This window comes from Myxocyprinus asiaticus, chromosome 13 (assembly GCF_019703515.2).
Source record: "Myxocyprinus asiaticus isolate MX2 ecotype Aquarium Trade chromosome 13, UBuf_Myxa_2, whole genome shotgun sequence".
Classification (NCBI taxonomy): domain Eukaryota; kingdom Metazoa; phylum Chordata; class Actinopteri; order Cypriniformes; family Catostomidae; genus Myxocyprinus; species Myxocyprinus asiaticus.
Window position 1 is genome coordinate 34,994,248 of NC_059356.1, and position 19,640 is coordinate 35,013,887.

Sequence of the window (19,640 nt, forward strand, 5' to 3'; positions counted from 1 at the left end):
ATACAAGCTGTTTCAGAACAGACTTGGACAATTATTTAATTTGAGAGAGCAATTAGCAGTCTCACACACCCACCCACACAAATACAATGGCTGAAAAGCAGCCCTATCTTGTCTAATGCACTTTCATGATATCTTTTTTTGATGACTTTAATCAGTCATTTTTAGTGTAATGACCTCTTTGCTGCATGGTTCAAATTCCATAATTAAATTCACACACAAACAGCGGGACTTATTCCACAAGAGCGCAGGAAAGAGCCGATTCCGGCACGTGCTTGGATAATGTGTTCCAGACACTTTGTCCTGTGCTTGTGAAAAGAAGGGCCTTTGTTTTTTTTCATGGGTCAAGAAGAGGGGGGAGGGGTGGGTGTTCATGCTAGCTGAGCTCTAATGTGAAAATGAATCAGAAATATTTAGGGTAAAAACAGGCTAATGTGATCACAGATTTGGAGTAAAAAAATCATTGTGGTCATGTAGAATAATAGAAAAAAAAATCTTATTTGTAAGAGTTATTGTGGCTTTTCAAAATAAAAACTGAGACCATAGGAAATAAATCTCTTTAATATAAAGTAAAACACCCTAGTAACCTCATGTTTCTCCTTTTTGGTTTATTTTAGATCTCAGCAAACTGTGCTCAGGTTTGCAGAGATGCCAAAATCTGAAATTAAACATCAGAGATTTCAATATGAACTGAAACAATCCTCATCAAATTCATCCAAAACTAGCGAGTGACCAAATTTTACGACATTACATTTTAGACCACATATATTTTATAGCTGTACATTCTTATAGCATGTAAACAAATGTCACATGTTTCAATCTTTATTTATCTTTTAAGATAAACATCTTAGACAAAGTTAATACTTAAACACTTAAAAAATTATGTCTCCAGAGCTACAAAGGAGCAAACTCTGAGCAATTAAATTTTCCTCTGAAAGAGCACATCTGAAGTTAAAAATAGAAGTAGCTACTTCATGAAACTCCACAGATACTCTTAAAGCTCTCACACTAAGACAGCTCTTATTTATTTCTGATATCCTCAGCCATGAAATACTCATATTTAACCATTAAATAGTGTAGCACAAACCTAATTCATCCACTCACATGCTTCACGTTTGGGACACAATTATGCAACTCGATCTAGAACAGGCGCGTTACGCTGACTCACCACTTCACAATGTGCATAGTAATTTCTCTGAGTGTTGTTCACACCAAGATGTTCATGTTAAATGCAGAGCAGATTTTAATGAGAAAGAGGTTTTTGAATATGGTTGCAATACATGTCTGACAGCTAAATGTATTTTTCTTACTTTGAAAGATCCAATTTAAAACTGGCATGCAGCAATTACAACTGCCTTTGTGAGTCTGAAATAGTTCAAGATGCGCTTTTAGGAATAAAAAATTAAAAGCGTCCATCTTAGAGATCCATGACCTAATCATCTGCTTATTGACATTGCTCTGAGTGTGTGTGTGTGTGTGTGTGTGTGTGTGTGTGTTGAAGTACATATTTCATTAGTAGAAGAGTGTGGCCCACAGCACAGTGACAGATTATTCTTATTATGTTTAAAGGTACAGTTCACCCCAAAAATGAAAATTCTGCCATTACTTCACATATAATAAGTCATACTGGTTTAGGAGAACTAGAGGGTGAGTGAATGATAACATAATTTTCATTTATGGGTTAACTGTTCCTTTAACCTCTTAAACTCTGAGGGGAGGCGCTATATGGCAAGCCATTATCTCACTTAAACACTGAAGTCCCTGGATGCATAAATTAGGCATATGTGGTATCATTTGAAAGCTTAGAATCTCATCTTTTTAGAGTAACCCCATCACTTTTGCATCTAGTTACATACAATAACAAAATAAGGCCTGAAAACATTTGTGTCACAAATTGGCCCAACCTAGAGGTTACGTTGTAGAAATTTTAAAATGAATATAAAAGTCCTTCACATAGCACTTAAATAGACAAGTCATATATCAAATGAACAGTTTATTTTGACTGTACAGTTTATTTTGTTGCCACAATACCACAGTTTGAATTATTTTATCACCAAGTGACATTTTATTTTGGTTTGGTAATGCAAACTTTTTTCATCCTTTTTTCTGTGCTGACCACTGATCTGTAGCCCCAAATAGCATCAAATGTTATATCAAATCTTACCTTGTGTTGTTAGCTTTAAAATGAGTTAAAGAAATTACTTGTTTACTTGTTTCTGAGTTTGGTTGGGTGAATAATCCAATGTTGTGTAAAAAAAATTTTTGAACAAAATATGAAGTTCAGTAGCAAAATTATGAGAAACAAATCATTAGCAAAATCTGTTGAAGACTAAATGTTCACAGCATTGTAAAGCTGTGATTCTCTGTTTTCCAATGACACATAGACTGGGCTTCTAGGCAGCTCAGAAGTCAAGATATTCAACAAAACAATGTGGAAGCTCTTAGCACTTCAAAAAAAGACTTGTTGTCTATGGGTGAGCACTAAAATGCATTAAAGCACCAACTACATTTCAGATCAGAATAATGTGATGGAAGGTGATAGAGGAAAAAATCTTTTTTATAGTACTTGCTGTCATCCAAAGGAATAAAATAATTTTGCTTGAAAATAGATAGCACAGGACTGAAATGGCATGCTTTTAAACTTTAGACTTAAAAAAAATTATTTAAAAAAATTATGTTTATCATAAAACTAAACATATACAATGTTATTTATTAATTATTGCAATCATTTCTTAAAATGTAGGGGGTTACCTGTAAAATTAGACAATTTTTATGAAATTAGCCCACTGTATGTGTGAACAGGGAGCTTTTAAATTTGAGTGTGAAAATTTGCAGACGGCAGCACAAAAATCCTGCAGAGCGCAAGAGGTTAAGGCCCCCCAAACCTTTTGTGTTGACTGCCTTTAGGGGGTTGGGGGTGAATCCTGATCCCTTACAACAGTTAAAACATGTCAGATAATATTTTAAGAAGTAAAATACCAGGTCAGTTGTGTTGTGTGAACACCTGTGTAGAAAAAAAGGTTAATGCAAGAGTATGGCAAAATGGATCTATCTGTGAGATACAAGAGAAAAAGCATTCTGACAAATGCGATAACACAATTACACATATACACATTCACATTTAAAGACAAGGGGTAGAGAGCCGGAGCCGGATTTCTGTCTTTAATCATCTAATGGGATTCTTTGAGGTTTTAGTCTTTTTAAATTAGGACCATGTGGTAGAGGACAACATGTTACATCTGCTGGGCTGCAAGAGTCATTTGAAATCTATATAAATTACTACTTGCTCCCATCTTTCATGACGTGACCTGGAATGATGTATTATCTATCTAATCCAGCAATTTCACCCCTCTACTAGCATTCAATGACAAAGTGTGGTTTAAATTCTAGCATTCTAGTAACATTTGTAGTCTCACACAGTTCTTTCATCTGTACTGTGCCTTTTGTGAAAGATCTGAATACTCCGTAATAATGGCCTTCTGAGGAAAACACTGCATTAGTGAGCACAAACTGTACTTTTCTGCTGCTTTTGGGGCATTACTAATGAGCTGAACAACAAAACCTTCCTCTCCAGATCTTTACATTATTGTTCACTGTCTCACTTTATACCTGTCCCTGACCTCACTGGTAATTTCTACTGTGTTTAGTATACTGTATTGCCATAATCCATTGTTACCTCCCATTTGCCTCCCTTGAACTGCCTGCAGGGCCAAAACAGCTTACAAGACTAAAAGTGGCAGCTGATGTCAGTAAACAGGGGAGGAATGTACAACTTTTTTTTTTTAATTAAAAGACCTTCACTTGACATTGCAAGCAAATTTTACATTTCATATAAAATGTATTCTTCGCTTTAACTCTGAAAGAACAACAAGTGATCTCACACAATTAATTTGAATGCTAAGGGGCTACAATTATTAAGACTGCTTTGGCCAATATATTTTCATACCTCTGCTCTCTAATGAGAAAATACAATTTCACAGCACCATCTCACAACATTTTAAAGCAATTAAAAAAATTCTGAGGTGTTGCTATCTAATACTCCTTTTCTAGAATTATAGTAATTGAGCCACACTGTCATTGAATACTCCTGGAGAGAAGAAATTGCAGGATTTGTCCATCTTGAAATGCAAAATAATATCATTAATAATTTGAATATCAATACTTGATGTCAGTGTTTTAATGTCATATTTTGGCAAATTAATAACTCAATACTATATGTAAAACTATACGTATAATTTCACCCCTATCAGAATCAATAAAACATCTGAATCTGAAAGGTTTAAATCAACATTCCTGAAAAGCATGACCCTGAATCAGTGTCCAAACAGATTCAGCAGCAAAATCTCCAAACAGGGTTCCCACACTTTTTGACCAATTTATTTACATGAAACTTCCTATTTTTCCAGTCATTCGGATTACTGGATATGGATTTTTTTATTATTATTTTAAGAGACAGGGATCGCACTAATGAAGAGCAATTTCTAGCCAATGAAATATGTTAGAGCAGAGCATAACTAGAAAATGTTATAGTTGTCAATGACCGTGAGCAAACCTGTCCAAAACAATGAAGCATGGTATTTCTTGTCTCAAAAACATCAACCCTGCTGAAAAAAAAAAAAAAATCAAAGTCCATACCTGTACATTTTCCCGTAGGTCTGTTGCTTCCCGTAGTGGCTGTGTTGATGCCCTAAAGAGCTCATCTACCACTTTGATCCCTGTGGTCTTGGTGGAGGTGTATTCCCTTGCTTTGCGGCCCTTTCTCACAGAAAGACCCCTCTTATGGGCCTTGCCCCCACCTCGCCTATTTGTAATGGCAACGTGAACAAACAGCGTGGTATTGGGCAAGAACTCCCCTATAAGTGATTGCAATGGTACATGCCGGTAGCCAGGAAGCAGGCACTCAAAAGGAATGGTGTACTGCCCAATAAATTCATCGCCAATGTAGTCATCATCGAGGACAACAAATCGCAAAGCAGCCAATTCAGGAAGATTAATCTGGAATTCAAAACTTTCATCAAAAATGGGATTGTCACCATTTTGCGAGACAGTCTTGGTTCGTTGTTCTGCGCAATCTGCTGGAATTCCATGGATCTCCACATAAATGTACGGCTCAACAACATCGCCTTTAGCAGCTGAGCCCCGAGGCTTTGGTAAGTTTTGACCACTAATTATCTTGATGTGCAGAAGCTGTGCTGACACTCCAGGAAGTGAGTCACGAGCATTGGCACTGAAATATGACACCTCCTCGCGCATTATGGCGGGACGCAGGACATAGCCACAGTTGCCATTTTGCCTAAACCAGCCAAGGTTCAAATCCATCATCAGTCCAGGAGTCTGGTAATTCATGGCCACAATTTGGCAACCACACTTCCAGAAATCCTGTGGGTTCATGTTGCTAGCATCAATGCGCATGGGTGTAGGGTACACTCGTGAGAGGAATCGCTTGTTATAGGAGACAAAGTCCTCGGGAAACTCATTGGCAAAGCGGTTGGCATCAACCTCGTTAAAGGAGCAAATCTCCCAATACTTCTGTTCCCGTTTCGACATTTCAAAGTCTCGGAACTGTACAGACTTGCAGAGGGTGACTAGATCTGACAGTTCTCTACAGAGCCGCAACCGTTTGCAGCCGATCCCATTGAGCTGGTCTTTATCATCTCCACCTAACATTCTTCTAGACATCTCGGACCCTTCTTCATCTGTTACTTCCCCTTCAGAGTCTTGCAAGTCTGGAGGCAGCCTCTTCCCTTTGATGAGTATCTTTCCCTTGAGTTTCTCAGGGGAGGGCAAGTAGTGATCCTCTGCATTAGGAGGCTCAAAATGCAGTTTGTCCCCAAGAATCTTCTTCATGTGTTGAGCCATAACCCTCTGCTGGGGGACGCTGCAGTGTGTGACAAGGCAGAGGATCATCGGATATTCTGAGCTCTCAAAGGCATACTGGTTAATGACATCCAGAACTTTACAGAAGGCCAGCTGGGAGGCAACGGAACTCCCAACATATACCACAGGCTCGCAATCAGGGCCGTCCCAAACCACAACCTCTAAGCTTCGACAGCCCATGCGTAGCGCCCGGACATAGCTGCTGAGATCTGACGAGCCCCAATAGTGATCCTCCAAAAGTGAGGCATTATGGGAAGAGTTGATGTAGTAGTGTGAAAGGGGCTGTGTCATGTCCTGACAAACACGCTTGTGCTGCGGGTCAAAAATGTGGCACTCGGATGACAGGAGGTAGTGTGTGAAGCCATCTATGGATAAGTAGCCATTGTTGCGTCCTTCAGCAGAGGGTTCATACTTATGTACAATCTCCCGACACATTTCTTCTGTGACTCCCTCCACTCCCTGCTCCACCTCTACAAATAGCATCAAGTCCTTGGAGTCCAGGTACTCCTTGTTGCTGGAGAATTGTACCAGCAAGAAAAAGATCTCAGGGCGTGTGCATAGTTCACAATAGGCCTCTACAAACGTGTCTAAATCAATGCCTTCGCCATAGCAGTCCTTGGCTTTCTGTAGCTCTTTGAATTTCAGTTCAATCCGAGGCTCCCTCATACCGGGATTGAGGCCCTTGATGATTTGGGTGGCCCGAAACAGGTCAATGTATCCTTGCCTCTCTAGATCAGCTAGCTCAAACACTGAGCCAATCCAGGACGTTCTTAGACTGGGCTGACTGGCCTCAACTACACCCACCATGTGCCGCCCATAGGAGACCAGGTACCGCAGTCCCATCACCCAGGTGCTAACTACATCTGCTGTGCTTGCAACTAGATCCAGGGACTCATAATTGTCTCCATATATAATTGAGAAAGCACACTCATCTGGGAACTGATCAGAGAGTCCGTTGTTGCGCAGGACAGGTGTTTTCTTGCCCAATCGAACCTCTTTGATGCTCTTGATCTCAAGCTTGGCCTTTTCTGAGTCTTTCTTGGATGGCTCCCAGCGGAGCCAGTGCATGTCAGGGTCCAACAGGAAGTAACGATTGTACATGCGAGAATTGGAGCGGACTTTCTTCATCTCACAGCCTTCCATCATGAAGGCCATGCAGGCGGCTGTGCTGTTCATCTTACGGTCACTTGGCATGGAGCTGAAGGAAACGGTCTTCTTTCTTGACTGCCTCTGCTTTGAGCCATCCTGCAGAAAAAAAAACAGAAATAAGTCTAATGAGTATTTATAACACAGACAAGAAAGTTTATAATGAAAAAATATAAACAAAGGGTTTCCATGCTGATAAATTTCTATGACTTTTCCAGAATTTTTGAAATAGTTTTATAGAGATTACATTCACAAAGAACAAGTTCTAGCCAATGAAATATGAGCTGAACAAAAGAGGAAAAAATTCTATTTGTTAAAGAAATTGCCATGACCTTTAAAGATTTTGTTTGTTTTCATGACTTTTCCAGGCCTGGAATTCACAATTTAGAAATTTCCTGATATTTTCCAGGTTTTCTTTGACTATGGGAACCCTGATACTGTATGTTCAGCAAAATTATCTCTGACTGGTGAATGGCAAACAGTCCATCCAATCAAAAATCATTACTCCTTTTGTTCCAGGAAAGATACTGATTCCTGAGGGGGAAGTCAGGTGCAAAACAGCGATAACATGTAATATAAAGTTCACAAATTCACAACTATATATACACATTAGTGCAATTACAGTAGACAGTGTGAGACAATGTGCTCACAAGGCATGTACCAAAGCTAATTTTTAACAGCCACAGAGTGGAAAAAATATATAAAAGAAACAAGCATAAATAAAGTGCTATCTACACTTACCACAGCTGTATGAAAAATAAAGTGCCCATTTGACCACAGGTCAGTGTAATCCATCACAGAGCAATCAATATTATACAGACAAGAGAGACTAGAATATGGCAGATAAGCCACTTAAATCAAGCTTTTAACATTTAGAATTTGATAATGACCATTCAGTGACCTTTTTATAGACACCAATTACATACATATACAAGCAAATGGTTAAAGAAGAATAAATGAAAGTTATACAGAGCATAGTGGTATTTAAACTATTAAAGATAAAAAGTTGTACATTCCAGCTTCAATAAAGTTTCCTCACAAAAAAAAACGTTAAATCAGACACATCTAGACATGCCACTCTCATTCTAGCAAACATAGCATGCATACACACAAGATCAAAAATACGAAGATGTACACAGCCAGAGGAAACATTCAAATAGGTCTGATTACTTGAACTAAATATGAACTACTGGAGCCTTTCCAAGTCAAAGCAGGCATTTTGCACACATACTCTACACACACACACACACACACACACACACACACACACACACAGTGTAATATCAGGGGAGTCTTAAGCCAGATCAAAACCATATCAAGTCCATATCAACCCACCTCTGATGAAGAAGTTTGTTATGACAGCTGAGGTTCACCTACCCACACACTCACGCTAAGCACAGCTATGTCCTGAACACACACAACAAACATGGTCAAACTACCCACTTTAATAACATTCATAAAAATAAATTGAGGTGTAATCTCACATGTCTCCTTGAATGGAGAATGGGCATGGCCAATATCTATTTTTTATCAGAAAATTTAGTTTAAAATGTTTAGGGGTGTATCTCATTTCCTGTAACATTCTGAGCTTATGTGGGCATTTGAAATATTTGTCACTTCACCAAGCCATGTGTGTGTTATTGGTAGTGGATCCGTGAGGGTCGTCTGCGTGTTAGCCGTGTTTCATAACAAAGGTGTGTTTGCACTGAACCGCTGAAGGGTGTCTGCATTCAGACTGCACTTGAGCAGGAATGACGATGTCTGGGTGTGTTTGATTGTGCCTCCATATGATGAGCAGAGAAAGAGAAATGAGCAGAGAAAGAGAGAGAGAGGTTAAGGGTGAGAGAGCATAAGTTGACAATGATTGCGAACTGACCTTTGTCAGTAGGGTTGGGAATCGTAAGGAATTTTACAATTCTGGTTCCTATTCCTTTTAACGATTCCGGTTCCTTAACGGTTCCAGTAATGATTCCAGCAATTCATTTAGTACCTTTTTTAAAATAATTTTTTGGAAATGACAAATGCAATTCTTATTGAATTTACTAGCCTCTGCTGTCTGTTACCAAATGATGAGATAATTTTTGATTTTTACAGTTTAGACTGTATTTTGTAGTCTAATGTTGTACTTCTGTCTTGTGAGACTTCAACAGTTCTTATTTAATTTCGAGTTGGACATTCATAACTTGCTCATCAGTATAAGATTACTTGTATACCAGACTATAAATGAAAGCACTGTGTGTTCCGCGCTGTAGATTCAAAAGAACCGGCTCCTTTGAATAATTATTTCAGGAACTGAACTATACCGGAAGCGTGTATGTTTCGCACTGTAGATTCAAAAGAGCCAGCACTGGTAGAACTGTGTGTTTTATGCTGTAGAGTCAGTAGAGGGCAGCGCTGCTGCAGAAATGTTCTGCTGGAAACAATGTCAGTGTATTTCAGGACGGTGTTCCAGCTGCATTGGAGGAAAAGTTCACGCTGGAGAACCATTAACAGAACCGAAAGTCACGAAGATCATACGATTCCGATATTTTTTAAAGAATGGAACCGGTTCTGAGCAAGAACCAGTTCTCGGTTCCCAACCCTATTTGTCAGCCACTAGGATAATAGAACACAACCTGCACAAAACCACACACGAGACATGAGAAGGAGCACGACTGTCTTCCCTGACAGCTATTTACACTAGTCAAGGTTTGTGTGTGCACCACAGGAATGAACAAACACACTAATTTTAAGCATAGCCTGTTTCTCGGCATCAGTGCGCACAGGAAAAAAAAAGACAAATTATATCTCTTTAAAATCTCAATAGTCTCTCTGAGCCAGCAAGGAGATTAAATGGAAATCAAATAGAGATTTTTGCTTAAAGTAAAAATTTGTAATTTCCATTTAACATCAAAATATTTAATTGTGAAAATAATCACTCCCTGTCTTCCACTGGTCAAAAACCAGATTGTCCCACCTCAAACTCACACTATTGGTTGAGCCAATATCAGGCTGATCGGAATATTTAAACAAACAAAGCAATGTTTGATCGTACCAGTGTTTATGCTTTTCGGGGAAATCAACCTCCAAAATGGCTTACTTATAATCGACTCTGCATATTAAACGTAAGTATGAAGTTATTAAACATATTAAGAATTGAATATAAAAAAATACACACTTCACCTTCAATACTATTACTTCTGAGTTGTCTCTCGTGCACAAGACCCTATTAATCTCACAAGTTTTAGAAGAGATTTCATCAATGTCACAAACTGTACGCAGATACCATGTTTAGAATCAAAACTAACCGATTTCAATAGGAACAATATGAATTTTCAATTAAATTCCTTCCAAGACTAGCTAATTTATCAAGGCTTTGCTATGCAAATTAATGTTATAACTCTATATTTTTACAGTATGTCAACAACATTTATTTATATTTCTCCTATAAAATTTAAGGGGTAAAATCCGAGACAAAGTTGATCCTGAAATTAAAAGTGTGAAGACCTTACATTAAGTCTCTTGAGAAATAGAAAAAGCAATCTCTGAGCAATACAATTTTCCTTTGGATGCACATCACCAAGGTTTGTTTAGTTACATCAATATCTTGAGTTGACATTGAGTTTGCATTGAGTTATGTAACTTATGGTACATAAACGCTGTATAGGTAGTGCAGCACAATGGCGAATTCTCAGGGCCAGAATTCTCATTCTCTGCTGGCCTAATATGCCAAATAAATAAATATTTTTCATCCTTTTATTCTCAATCACCTTTTTGCCTATGTATTTTTAATCGCTTTCCACTCTTAATTAATCTAAAAACAAATAGAGAAAAACGAAAAGTTTATCCAGTTAGAATTTATTCCTTGATGCTTACAAGCGAAGCGTGACAGCTGTTTCACAAATCACATGCCCAAAGCCAAGCTCGTTAGAAGAAGCAGCACGTGAGTTTGAGCTCCACCCCATCAGGCCTTCAGAATTTCCACAGAATCCCTCAACAGTGCAAATGAATGGGCAACTAAAGTCAGATTGTCAGATTCATCAGCCAATCAGATTGATTTATTTGTTCTTGGTGGGTGTGATCTTAAGGATATATCCCAGTCGAGGCCTTCCAGCTGGCCTTGAGTGACGCAACCACACTTTAAGTGACGTAATTTGAAAGTGAAGAGCGCGAGATCTCGCTGACGAGTCGACTGCCATCACTGCCGCTATCGCCATTGAGAAAGAGATCCTTATGGATTTAAAAACACGAGATGTTCTGCATGACCGTGTGATTACTTAATTTATTAATCATGAAAGGAGGACTGATTTTCACTTCAAGTAAATTGGTAAGTGCTTTTTGCTTTGTTATAGCAATATCAGGAGTTTTCTAAATGTAAATTAGGCTGCTGGAGCATTCAGTGTCAGATCAAGTTTTAAAAAGAAGTGCTGCTTCCATTCAACTCAGAAAGTCGGATTTTACAACTTCCTACTAGGAAAAGTGCAATGGAATGCATCTTGAAGTCAGAATTACAACTTGTATTCTTGTGCAGAAATTCAGGTGCATGATGTCACACAAACATGTCCACACTCAGGGAGATATAAAAGTAAGTGATAAACATTCACTTTATTAAGTAATATTGATAAATGAGTTCATTTCCACATTACATGATATTAAAGCTTGTTTAAAAAACACCTGCAGAAACAGGTTATATAAACATTATAATCTCCTTTGATAATCGTACACCTGAAGCACAAATGCTAGCGCTGCAGCACTGTTTATCAGTTGGGTTGCTAGGAGACATCTCTATTGAGAGTCAAACCCCTGCTGAGCTAATGGAAGCATTGCAGTTCTGAATATCAGGGAATGGAATGCATTTCTGGTCGGAAATATCAAGTAGGAATATCCCACATCCAACTTGAATGGAACGCAGCATAACCGTGTACCCTGACGAAACCAAATTTATTGCAAGCAACATTTAAATCGCACATATTATTAGATAGATTTTTTCAGGTATTATAGACCTCCTTGGTAGATTCATATGAAAAATTATGATTTTTGAATGTCTGTTCGGGAGACGTTCATTTCACAAACAGTCATGCTGCAGTTAAAATTAGGCTTGCTTGAGCATTAAGTGTCGCTTCAAGTTCTGGCTTGCGTGCGTGGACGTGTTTTTAAAATGTCAGTTGGTATTACTAGTTAGCTGTGACATATGTATGATGCCCAAAGGCACAGGGTGTCTTATTCATTGTGAAACTGTATTTTCTCAATGGCCTGAATCACATTGAAGGCATAGGTTTTAAATGCACGGCCCGCCACTGGCGCAACATGAATCAAAACTGTATATAAACAACTACATACCTTGAAATTTGCTAACAAGGGTAATATTAATTTTGTTTGAAGAATAATAAATGGGTGAACATCAAAAAGGATCTTTTGCATTTAAAGATTCATATCTGTGTTTCTGATAAGCACTGCGGATGATTAAATAAACATGGAGCGAGCAAATTGTATTACTTTGTTTTATCTTTATTTTGTGTGTGTGTGTGTGTGTGTGTGTGTGTGTGTGTGTGCGTGCACAAGTATTTGCCCTTAAATAAAGAACTTTGATGATTAAATTCAAATGTTATGTGGTTCAAAACGCAATGACACACAAAATGACAAAATCAAACAGGTTCATTTATCATGTCTTGCTGACATTAAAGACATTAAAAAAAAGATAAAACACTGATGAAAGCATAAGTGATTCTGACATCAACGCTTTGCAATGATATTGGTAATGCTACAAACAAACACATGTCCACTACAGCACAAGTCACACACTGGCAACCTCTGCGTGGGAGCTGTTCAAATTGAAAAACATGACTAGAGACTATTAAACGCACGCACACACACACACACACACACACAGCCACCCACTCGCATAACACAGAATCTAAACTGTACAGAGAATAAAGTGATCAGCGTGTGTAAGAAAGTGAAAGGAGTCTCTCTGGAGTTGTGTGCTGTGCATTCAGCTTATTCTATACAATGTTTTTGGTATTATTTTTATTTATTTATTCCAGCTTGGGCATGGCATTTCTCAAAAGGGACCAATTAGAGCATTGCCTGCAATACCTCACTGGTCCTACCAGCTCAATTATGTGTGTTGTGCAAGCGTGCATATACATTAATGCATGTGCACGCATGTCTCAGTGCCTGTAAGTCTCTAGGTGTGCGTGTGAGTGTGTGAGAGTGTTTTCCTGGTATCTATGTGAGTGTTCAAGCTCTGGTGTGATTCTTCTCAGTCAAATGCAATGCAGGCTACAGTCAAGGTTTCTGCGGAGGAATAGGCGATGGGAATTATTCATCCATCCCATAATACACATACTTTAGCAGTCTCTCTCTCTCTCATTGTGCATTCCAAATCAGTTTCTTCTGTGTTTGCAATCTTTCTGCTATTTTTCTCCATTAAAAGTAGCAGATGAGGTTTCTTTTTTTCCTTTCTTTTTTTTGTACTTTACCTTTTTGGTCAGATTTAGTGTCTATTACCAGTCAGGCACAGCTGCAATAAGTGCACACTTGTTTGGGCCTATAAACTAGGCTTAATTTGCTCGGATTTCTGGTCTATGGTCTGTATGTTTAAGTCCTCTGATTAGTCAGTCAGCCTGACATCATATGCATTATGACGCAAATAAAATCCCTCAGGAGTATATATAATTTGCATGCGTCTTGTCTATAAATGAACCTGAGAGTGGTCTCCGTGTGGGAGAGCTATTTCGACAACGTGTCACTCCAGAAAACCAGAGCTATATTGGTATGGCTTGACCTGGTATTTACATTGCATACTGCATTCCATCAAACATGAGCAGAGTAGTTTCTATTTGTATAAAACGGATAGTTCTAAATTGTGATTGGATGAGCCACAGTACAATGACTGACTTACTGTATTGCTTAAATATACTGATGAGCCAAAACATTATGACCACCTGCCTAATACAGTACTCGTATGCATACAGAGCACTCATCTTTCAGGCATTTATAAACAGTATTAAGTGATGTTTTGTAGTTGTTTGTGTGTGACATTTGTGTGTTATTTCTAATATGCATGTTAAAAAATGTAAGAGACACAGTTTTAGCAAACTCACTCTGCTAAAATTACAGACTGAGGAAATGAAACATGATGCCAGACTGCAGACCAACTGTTTGAGAGAAAGAGAGGAACAGAGCCTGAAAGAGTGAAAGAGAGACACAGAAAGAGAGAAAAAAAGGGAGACAGACTAGTGTTGTAGAAGTGAGTGTTGTCATGAAGAGTATGATGTCAAGTACTAAAAATACATTTCCCTCTCATCCAAACTTCAATACATGTTTTGTAAAAAACAACACAATTTACATTCTAACGATTTTTCCCAGCTGTATAATTTTTATAGTCTATACTATAGTAATGTATGATATTTCTCAGTATGAATCAATATTTCCATATATATATTTAAGCAATATCGAGTGTGATATTGCTTATATACAACAGTTCAATTAACAAGTAAATTTTCACAAAATTAGGAAAAACTGAGTACGGTCATAAAAACCCATTTGTGCATGGAACTACTTTCTAATGCCACGGATCAGAATCTGCCGTTGCTGGTTCAAACCAAATGATGTGTCCGAGCCTCCGTTATTAATTACAAAATGTCACTTTAGAACTAGTATCACAGCTTGGTCCGTTTCTAAAAAGTTATTGGAGAAACAAGGATGTGTGTGTGTGTGTGTGTGTGTGTGTGTGTGTGTGTGTGTGTGTGTGAGAGAGAGAGAGAGAGAGAGAGAGAGAGAGAGAGGCTAATGTCATTTTGGTGAAATTCATCCTATTTTCTCTGTGGAAAAATAGCTTTCCAAGCGGGGGTATTCCTCTCTATTTTGCAGTAGCCAGTGCGCAAGAGTCTTTCACTATAGAAACCGCAATCTCCTCTGCCATTTTGAACAGTATGTTCTCTCCAATGTGGAAAGTCCGGTAAGAGGTAAGCATCTTGAGTTTGTGTAATTAATCAGTCTGTTGTGTCTCTCAGCTATGATGAGCCTTAATGCTGAAGTTGTTAGTTTAATGTCATTTAAAGCTATTTCCTAGATTGAGTAGTGTAGTAGTAATACGAGCCATCACGTAGTGCTGTTGAATGTAAACACTGAGTGATGCTGACTCAATATATTTATACACAAATACAGTATATTAGCGGTCTGCAACACGACCCGGACCCGACGGGTTTCGGCCAGGGTTCAGGTCAGTTTTTCAAGTAGGACTTCAGGTTCGGATTTATAATTAATGAAAAAATAAACAGGCCTACCAAATTTGTTTCACACACGCACTCTCACACACAGACATGCGCGAACGGACGAGTTGGGGCCGTTCACACCGAACGTGTTTTTGTGCCCGTCTGTTCTGTTTTCTCATTGTTTAAACACATGCTGGACGGATGTCTTTGACTTTTGCACCATGTCTTGCTTTTTCTTCAGCGTCTCACTTTTTCTTCAGCGTCTCGCACAGGACCAGCATATTTTAAATACCATGTCAAATTAAAAAGTACTTCAAATTTCCAAAAACGCATGCTGAGACACCTGTGCTCTGTTTCATTCTTTGCACTGTGTCTATATATTTTTAGCACAGCTGTCACAAAAATTCAACATTCTAAACAAGTTCAGGTTGTAAAGAGGGGATTGTTGCATTGTTTCATATTATTCCAGATTGTTCTGCAACAAGTGAAGTTTCAGCGCATAAACGGTAAGTCAATGTTTTTTTCCCTTCTGCTCTAGTGTACTAAGGGGCTGCCATGCCTTGTTAAAACTGTGTATGTTTACTCTTTCAATACTGTTTTGAATGCTGCCTATATGCTTACATAAAATACAGCCTATTGCAACAGTACTTGGTAGGAGAAGAAATTCTTTAGTATGCGATTTCGGGTTCGGGTCGCGTTCAGGCTTAAAATCTGACGGTATTGTTTGGGCCGGGTACGGTCTCAGGTACGGGTTGGGTTCGGGTTTAATTTTAAGGCCCGTGCAGATCTCTAATATATTTTCACCGATCAGCCACAATATTAAAACCACCTGCCTAATATTGTGAAGGTCCCCCTCGTGCCGCCGAGACACCTCCAACCCGCATCTCAGAATAGCATTCTGAGATGCTGTTCTTCTCACCACAATTGTACAGAGCGGTTATCTGAGTTACTGTAGACTTTGTCAGTTCGAACCAGTCTGGCCATTCTCTGCTGACCACTCTCTTCAGCAAGGCATTTCCGTCCACAGAACTGCTGCTCACTGGATGTTTTTTGTTTTTGGCACCATTCTGAGTAAATTCTAGAAACTGTTGTGCGTGAAAATCCCAGGATATCAGCAGTTACAGAAATACCTAAACCAGCCCGTCTGGCACCAACAACCATGCCATGCGATTATCTAAACAGCCAATCGTATGGCAGCAGTGCAGTGCATAAAATCAGCAGATACGGGTCAGGCGCTTCAATTAATGTTCACATCAACCATCAGAATGGGGAAAAAATGTTATCTCAGTGATTTGGAGCGTGGCATGATTGTTGGTGCCAGATGGGCTGGTTTGAGTATTTCTGTAACTGATGATCTCCTGGGATTTTCACGCACAGTCTCTAGAATTTACTTAGAATGGTGTCAAAAACAAAAAAACATCCAGTGAGCGGCAGTTCTGTGGACAGAAATGCCTTGTTGAAGAGAGAGGTAACTCAGATAACCGCTCTGTACAATTGTGGTGAGAAGAATAGCATATCAGAATGCTATTGCAGGTTGCAGAATGCAGGTTGGCGCTGTTTTGGTGGCACGAGGTGGACCTGCTCCATATTAGACAGGTGGTTTTAATGTTGTGGCTGATTGGTGTGTGTGTGTGTGTGTGTATATATATATATATATATATATATATATATATATATATATATATATATATATATATATATATGCACACACACACACACACACACACACACACATTGTATCACCATTATACTGTATCTTTATCTCTAGATATTGTTAAACCCATACAAAACCCATACTGGTTGACTACTAAGTACGATTAAGCCAAAAATAAATTTAAATAGCTATTGCATTACCTCACCCCTCATCTAGAACATGGTTTCATCAATCCTTCAATTCACTGTGAATGTTGCCGAGTTCTTTCTTATACACAGGTGAGCAAAGAGCCAGAGCACAGAATTACATGGAACTAACTGTGAATATAAGACTAATTTCCTGCACCACAGCCCATTTTTAGCTCATTCTCATCTTATAGCTGCAGATCCATTCTGATTAGAGGAAAACAGCTGTACAGGTCAGACGCTATTTCATTCCTCATATATCATCTCACTGCAGCTGACAGACAGCAGACAAACCAATTCTGCTTTACTTCTTATGCATTGCTGTGTGTGTGTGTGTGTGTGTGTGTGTGTGTGTGTGTGTGTGTCTATATTTTTTTCATGACTGATAACAATTATTTTTGGTATAAAAATTACATTTGTTATGAGTGTCTGTTAACCGATATGTTGATCTAATTTTTTTAGGTTGTAGATCCTAAAATAATAAAACCAATACATGCATTATGAATATTTTATATAATATATAATATATTATGATTTATGTCATTATATTTATGCTCTGTGATTTAAATGGTCACAAATTTATTTTCATTTTTGTTTTGGGTTGTTTAACTGTTAAGTTTAAGAATTAATTATTACTACGTAAAAGATTGAGTAATTTATGCAAACAATACTTACGTTCCTTTACAATTGAGGGGACATTAATCGGAAGACCCGATACTGAAGAACTGATAACCAATTAAGTAAAAAAAAGTTAGAATATCTGTAAAAATATAGGCCCAAAGGAAACAAGGTTTGTATGCTGTCTTCCCTGGTTTGCGTTTTGACTTTTTCTCTTTTGGACTGTTTCAATATCTGTAATGCCATTTTAGTTAAATACAACTGCATGCAAACGCTCCTTAATTGCTGTTCAAACACACATACCCTGAGTGTTGGGGACCTGGTGGGTGGAATAATTGACAGCTGTGACTTACAAGCACCTGAGTGGGAGTTCTGGAGTGGGACGGAAGGACTGCTGGATGGCCGAACGGACAGACAGACAGATAGTTCAGACAGAACTATTAATTATCTCTGTGTGTTTTTAAGAGTGTGAATATTTAAGCATGTCCTTATTTAGCACAAAAGTCTTGGCTTGGTTCTGGTACGTGAGGGTTTCACTAGCATATGACGCAGTCCGCCCCTGCAATGGCATAGCCCACGCACTGCTATATATACACCCAGCACGGCTAGGCTGCTATACGGCTTTTCAGCCCACTGAGCACCTCGGAGCCTTTGGATCTCTCCTGTCACTCCAACGGACCAGAACTTCAGCCCCCAGAGCAAAATACTTTTTCATAGTCTTGCTGGATCTGCTGCCAAAACACAAACGCAACTGTATTCAGTTTCTCTTCTTACCAACCAGAGGAGAATTGACAATAAACCAGCTCTGATTTGATAGATGCACTATGTTAACTGTCACTTGCGCTCTATTTTGTGCTGATTGCACTGTGTGTGCACTTTGCGTTTGATGTTGATGTTCTTTTACACCTGATTTTCCCCTGATTTTGACAGCACTGTTCTTTAAATCATAAATGTAAACATGCTTCTTTTGGTGCATTGTAGGAATTCTGAAAGAGTGTGTCTTATCCAGAAGCCTAAATGGTGAAAAGTTAAAATGGTGTTATCAGCTAGATATCATCAATTGTATTTGAGCAGCCTATAGTATTGGGCTGTTTGAAGCAGAACCAATTTAAAAGGATAGTTCACACAAAAATGGAACTTCTGTCATCAGTTTCTCCCTCTCATGCCATTCCAAACCCACAAGACTTACTAAATATACATTTAAACTTAAATATTCAATAAAATATATTACAAAGAATCTTGAACTCCTGTCAGAATGGAGCATTTGACTGGCTGAAGGAGACCCTGTGCCTGAGTTAACTGTCTATAAGATGCACTGCATCTGCATACAGTAAAGGTGACCTACTGAATACCCAGTATGCACAGCGACCGTATATCAAGGCCACCTACCCTACGGAAGTAGGGCGCTGGGTAGCCCTGTACAGATTTGCACTTCCTTTGGGAGAAGACTGAGTGGATGTCCGGTGAGGACCTCTGCAAGTGTGGAAACAGTAAATCCTATTCTCACCTCGTTTACCAAAGGGACACAAGAGAACGAACAGTGCAAAGTCTATCTGACCTGAATTCCACTTCGAAGTTTCCATTACAGGAGTGTATGTGAGCCGAACTGAAGGAGAACACAGGTTAACATGGATTAATGTTTCATGGATACTCCAAGCATTTAGTATTTGCAGAGAAACATCCAACATCCGTTCACATTTAGATACGGTGGTGACCAAAAGTCTGAGACCACACTGAAAATAAGGATTTCTTTTTTTTTAAACCTGGAAATAAACAAGGTTTGAGGATTTTAAAACAAAGTAAAAAGTTACTTAAAACAAAAGGAATATTTAAGATTTTTCACTATTTCTAGTTGACTTATTATATATACAGTTGAAGTCAGAAGTTTACACACACTTAGGGTGAATTCATTAAAACTCATTTTTTAACCACTCCACAGATTTCATATTAGCAAACTATAGTTTT

At 38.5% G+C, this 19,640-nt stretch overlaps 1 protein-coding gene across 3 annotated transcripts in view; it reads right to left on the reverse strand.

Annotated features, from left to right (window-relative positions):
- Window positions 1–19,640, reverse strand: part of plcl5 (phospholipase C like 5) — a 114,590-nt gene that overhangs the window by 23,861 nt on the left and 71,089 nt on the right. For all 3 annotated transcript variants that reach the window (XM_051714637.1, XM_051714635.1, XM_051714636.1), the window contains one exon: window positions 4,633–7,119. In XM_051714637.1, the coding sequence (XP_051570597.1) occupies window positions 4,633–7,119 (2,487 nt within the window). The remainder of the gene's footprint in view (window positions 1–4,632; window positions 7,120–19,640) is intronic.